Raw genomic sequence first — 6307 nt, forward strand, 5'->3', positions numbered from 1 at the left:
CCACCTTCGCGTTAATATGCAAAACTTCAACTCAAACGCCGATTTATCACCAGTCTCGGATGTCCTGCAGAGCATCGTAAGTGCTCGGTTTTGATGTATCGGCGTCTGAATATAATAATACATACGTCATTACGGTTTTACTTCCTTGTTTCCGAAAGCAAGTAGGGTTTTCAAACTTTCGACATGCGTAACTTCCGTCAAGCAAGCCAATTTGTGTTAGCAGTAGTAGACATTACAGTAGATCGGTAAACTTTGTACACACTCGATCGTAAATTTTTCCAGCAATCCTAACAAAGCAAGTTCATGGTGACACAACACCGTGACGTATGATGAGGTGTGAAAGACAAGACAACAACATGAGGACAACATAAGGACAACACGACTTACAAATACAACGCTGATCAAGTGATGGGATGACTGCTGCAACTTCACTGTGTACCGGTACTGCCCGCCCCTTGCCGTGTTAATCTTGCTAAAAAGGCATGAAGCATAGCACGTGCATAACGCTTTTCTCCTTGGGAAACAGCTTCAGCCATTCGCTCCAGACGACTTGATACCTCAGGTGTGCTGCGGAACTCCATTAGGAGGTCTAGCTCCATGTTTTGAATGTCGGTGTACCTGTGGTAATCGAGGATCAAAGAGGATCAGGGTGTAGAATAAGAAAGCCGTACTGAGCTGTAAACCACGAGAACGCCTCAGCCAATATATTGCTCTCGCATAAACTAGATTTGATTGCCTGGAACGCCAGAGCTTCTAAACGTGCGTTCTTGAGCTTCGGGATTCTTGTTAACCTGTTGCCATAAAGGACGCGAGATAGTACACCAACCTTAAGGGCGAGTCGGTACATCGACTTGGGAGAGCAGCGTAAAGTCTGAGTTGTGTTGTTACGTCGGCTGAGCGGATCTTTGGACTTCAGAGGATAGAAAGAAACTTGGCCAGTATAGCAATAGTATATGTAGGATGCCCAGCTGCACGAACAGTTTTGAGTCACTTTGAGCTAGTCAGAGTAGCCGTAAGCTTACGTCGCGAATGCCGTGTTTCGAACTAACACCATTCGTTGGGTAGGAGAAACGGGTCGAGACAGCGGCTCAGCGGTCAATGTGTCCGTCGAGCGGAAACCTGGAGGCTGCGTAACCGCCGATTCCGTCCAGCCAAGGTCTAAGCAGCAGACTCAGTACGAGAGATCACCCCAGGCCCAGGGAGAAGGAAACAGGACTCACTGTCATTATCCGAGCTTAGAGCACTGCTATCGGAAGTGGTATCAGAGAAATCGGACTCAGCGGGTGCCGCCCCAGGGGAATAGCTCTGGCTAAAATAAGGCGGGGGTTGACTAGGCGCTCCTTGTTTTATTTCTTCTTCCTCGATGTCGCTGTCGAGGTCATAATCCTGATGTAGCTCGGCGTCCCTCATCAGCCTAGATTCGGTGAGGTAGTGAACGAGTAAAGAATTCTCATTGGGAGATGCTAAAAGATAGTTCCATTATCATTCCTCCACCATGCAAGATGAGAAACCACCGACAAGGGAGAACTGGCTCGATATCGGCGCCGTGGTCCAAAACTGCACTATTTGCATATACGAAGCGAGTCTCTCCTGAAGATCTCCAAGTTCTACGCTTGGACACGGCATGGTATTTGGTGTTGGCGACTTCACCGCTGTTCATGGACTGCCTCAGAGCAGAAGCAGTATTGATGAGGGGGTCAGCGATAACTGGAGGAAAGTTTGCTTTCGTAGTGACCGTAAACCACATGTAAGGGTGTGCAACGATAGTGGACGGCGAGAACAAGCCAAGAAGTGCGGGGGGCCCATGGCCAAAGTCAGCAATCGAGATCGTCTTGCTGCCAAAAGAAGGAACCTCTGAAGCAGACCCATCTTTAAGGCAAACAGTCACCGTGGCGGCGTCCGTCGCCGACGAGCAATGAGTGTGATCAAGGTAAACCTTCACTCTAGCAGGAGCCCAACCTCCTTTTGCGTATTGCAGCCCAAAACGCCACCCCAATCCGAACTTGTCGCTATAAACTATGGTTGAACCCCCTTGCAGGCAGGTGGCAAGGCATCCGTCCCCAGTTTCCAACTGGAAGATTGACGTAACTGAATCAGATACCCTCTGCATGGTGGATGAAGGCAATAAGAGAATGCTTAGGCGCCTCTTTGAGCAGTCTCTTATCCGGAAGGCAGTGCCACACTTCCATATTTGTAACTGGTAATGATCCCAAAATGATCTCATTCCGTTCGAAAACGCGAAATACTCGTCAAGCAAGCCATCAACAGCATTCTAGATATGCTAGAGCAACGACAATCGTCGTCTCAGAATAGCACTGAGTAGATTGAAAACCGTCACTAACAGTGAGCAGCATTCCACGGTCAAATTGCCCCCTGGAGACCGTGATTCTGGGCGCTGAAGTGAACATGAGACGCAAGCAGCGAGCGTGGTGCATTGCCCTTATTCCTTCTCTCGAGGCTTTAGTATTACAATCTGAATAGTCTTGATCGAAATTCTTCACACAAGACTTGGTTCCTACTCACTGTTTCGATTTGATCTCAACTTTCATTGGATATCTTTCTTCATAGTTTCATGCAAGTTTTACACTGTGCTTCACATCACGACAACACCATCCCGGGTCTCTGTAGACAATCAATTGATCATCCAGTAACTACTTGATATTTGCATTCAGCTTCGTGCTTTGAACGATACCGTCACTACAGGCTCGGGAGTAGCGGTTATTGCTAATATACCTTCTAATCGTATGCACGAAGACCTAGGGGAATGACCGGAATCCCCACCTCCTGCCCACTAGGACCTTTGGACCATCAGGTTGGAACTGAGGATCTTTAAGGAGAAGTATGGAACGTAAAATCAATAGGGCAAAATGCAAGATCAAAGTGGTTGTGATACATACTCACCAACACCATGACACAGAATAGAGAGACACACGCAATAGCCTTTACATGGTTGAATTTCCAGCAGGAGGGGAAAGAACGCCAACAGCTTGTGAATGGGAGTGTTCAAGGTGCGTCCGCAGGGCAACCCTGATCGCGCACTATGTCTTTATTATTTCGTTTTAGTATCATGATATCGTGTATGTGACAAAAATGCATTCATATTATCTAAACGTTAAGCGCATCCCACCCCAACCACTCATTGAGTAGTCCAAACTTCACTCCTCGATGATGAATTAGCCACACGATAAGACATTACAGTGTACGGTTCGAGTCTGCTGGCGACATGTCGGACATAGAAATATATATGAGGGCATCAGAGTCGTGCATGTGCTGGTCAAGATGCCAGAGATGGAGGTGCATACGCGTGGCGAGGATCGCAAGGATACACACCTGAAAACTGTAAGTGTTTTGGCTGTTATCAGTAGGAATTATCGACAGAAGTTGGAGGCTCATACTTTTCAAGCGCGGTGTAGTATGCGGACTGTATGTGCGGAACATCAACAACTCAATCACATTGAAGGGTACTAGGAGGTTTACGCACATCAGGAAAGTAGCACTGGGACAAGGACGTTCATGGCAGAGAGCACTTTCAGAACAATAATCATCACCGATGAGCACGCAAATATGCATAAATCCGGACTCACTAAGACCGCATGCATAGTAGAATATATTATGCTTCACAAGGACGGCGTGCAGATGACCCTTGGCCGACCGCCAGCTCTGTATGACACGTATGAGTGTGAGGGAGACAAGTCCTTGGGAAAGCATCGTCAGTACGCGTCTGCATCTTATCCTCGCAGTTCTTGGCAGCTCACCCAGTTGAAACACAAACAAGAAAATAAATGACATGAAGTATAGGACACCACTCGAGCTCCAGGAGCAGCTTGGGATGCCTGTTATCGTCCTGGTCGCAACTGTGAAAGTGGAGTGAATATGTGTGAACAGTAGTGGGGGAAGGGGAAGGTAGAGCACAAACCATATGAGGTGGCAATATTGGTAAAACGGATGCCGACAGATGTTACGACCATGGCCTGACTGATCATTAATCATGAGCATGGGTGTGTTGAGGGCATGGGACTTACAAAAGCAGTGGACAGCATGTCTATGAGTACGATCCTACTGTTGTTCCAGAGCACATATGTTCTGAGGACAAAAAAACCTGGATGAATTGGATGAGGAATACACGTATGTCGCGTAAGAAGAAGAAATACACTCAGAGCAGATGAGTGATATCTGACTGAAAGCTGTGAGAGGAAAGAGCAGCACTCGACAGGGACGTGTATGGAGCATGTATCATGCACGTACATGAGTATATATTGATCAATATCCTACATTTCTGGCGAAGTCATGCAGTAAGTATTAGTTGAAGTCCGCTGTACGTCCACATACATTGGGGTTTTCGTTCGGGGTGAAGTTCACTGCAACACAACGTGTCAGTTTATTATCGGAAAGATTGTGCTGGAGCTCATCAACGCACGACATAGGTACATGGTGATGAGAAAAAAGAGGATATATCGTGTAATGATATATAGGACTTTTACTTTGGTCCAACGCGACCGACACAAAAATTTCCACTGAACAACATTCAATATCCAAACTTGTGTGTATAACGGCTCGAGTCATTACCTCCTCGTGAAGTGAACAAGTGTAATCATAGATCTGGGTAAACGAGTTTAACGGCGGACAGGAAGAGTCGGGAAAAGCCTACCCAGATCGTCGTCATCGACACTGAGCTGTCAGGTTAGAACAAGGAACGATGAAGCAATTCAGATAGTACGTACTGTATAGGTACTGGTGGAATACGGTATGTTACCTTGCCTTCATGTGACTAAGAAAGCGACGCACCGCTAATCGCTGCAGACTTGTGGCCACTGCGACATCGACTGCCGAATACTCCATCTGTGTTTGTTTGATAAGTGAAGAAAACAGGGTTCTCGCACACAAGTCATGCACATTCTTATGTCTGGACTCTGACTCGGAAGGAACCCATCAAGATCGGGGCGTAAATATTGCCATGGGGATAGTATTCGAGCGCTCGATGATCGTGATCATCGGGTTGCTCACGCTTTGCACTAGCAGATAACACAATTGCCTGAGGGGGAGGGCCTGTGTTTATACAAGGAACACCTAACCTCTTTTGATCAACTCTGACCATTTTAAATGCACGCCTCTTCGAGGAAGAGACTTGGCTTTACGTTACATTTCAAATCTTCATTCCAGAAATCCAGACCTACATATTTACAGCTGTTTGCAACTTGAAAACGGTTACAGCTGTAGATCTCTAGGTGTTTCTTCACATCGATTCTGGAGTCTGAAAGACATCATATATGATATCCTTTATTGCAAATAGAATTGAAAGGGTTTGTTTTTGGTGAAATTTCTAGACGAACAAGGATCTAGATTCTCTCAGACGCTACACACATAACACACTCACCTACCTCCGCGTCACATGCGTGTCTCCACCAGCACCTATCCCGACGCCTTCCACTACATCCTGACTTCCCACTCACGCACATGGGTACGACCTTTTTCAACTTCGAGTCAGCATCTGTACCATAGATTTCCGCACACCAATAGCAGGACCTGTGCATGGTCATACAACTTGTCGACACGAGATCCGTCAGTCGATAGGAAGGTTGCTATCGAAAAGTGAGCATTATCAAGGATGGCCTGCATATGAATAATGTGTTCGCGGGCTACCAAAGGACGTCATCAATCGCCATTTTCGTCAGAGCCACGTTAGAGTCGTTCAGCAGCTGTCGGACGAGCTAGTGGTAAGATACGAGGCGGTAACTTAGACAAGTCTTGGCACTTCCACGGGCGACTGCTCATAGTCAAATGCATGTAAGCTGAGCTGCGCTCATCGATATAATAGCAATAAATGTTTGACGTACACACAGAAGAGAGGTAATGCCCCCCATCTCTACCAATACGACTGCTAAATCCCATGTGTGATAAGCACATGGCGACTGGAATGACAATACACTCACGAGTGAACACGCTACAAGAGGCTGCGAGGATGTTCGCAGAAGGGCAACTGATCATACATGCATGAACTAAGAGCCAATAGATACAAAGTGAAATGCCGGCTACGGAAAAGCATGTTGATACAAAAACCATGGGTACAATGCAAGAATTTATGTCTTTCTTCTTGCTCAGGCCAGCGCTGAAGACAAATACGCTTCACTTACATTTGCGGTGATGTTCGGGCACATCGAGATGAAAGGAGTGGATTTGAGAGGAAATGAAAAGATGGGAGGCTACGGAAGCTTCGTACGAATCGTACCAAAATCGTACCGTTAACAAAAATCACTCTGGGGACATTTCGGTCGATGAAATTACATAAAACTGACTGCAATGGTTCCTT

The 6307-nt window shown here is 46.6% G+C and overlaps 1 protein-coding gene across 1 annotated transcript; it reads right to left on the reverse strand.

Annotated features, from left to right (window-relative positions):
- Nucleotides 1-2126, reverse strand: DFJ58DRAFT_918738 (uncharacterized protein). Its single transcript, XM_041395605.1, has 6 exons — nucleotides 1519-2126; nucleotides 1221-1463; nucleotides 1023-1158; nucleotides 672-968; nucleotides 126-618; nucleotides 1-64 (listed from the first exon to the last, which is right to left on the reverse strand). The coding sequence occupies exons 1-5, from the start codon at nucleotides 2108-2110 to the stop codon at nucleotides 429-431; spliced, it is 1458 nt and encodes a 485-aa protein (XP_041234930.1). The 5' UTR covers nucleotides 2111-2126; the 3' UTR covers nucleotides 1-64; nucleotides 126-428.
- Nucleotides 2127-6307: the final 4181 nt, after the last annotated feature.

This window comes from Suillus subalutaceus (assembly GCF_016647625.1).
Source record: "Suillus subalutaceus strain FC151 chromosome Unknown DFJ58scaffold_459, whole genome shotgun sequence".
NCBI classification, from domain to species: Eukaryota; Fungi; Basidiomycota; class Agaricomycetes; order Boletales; family Suillaceae; genus Suillus; species Suillus subalutaceus.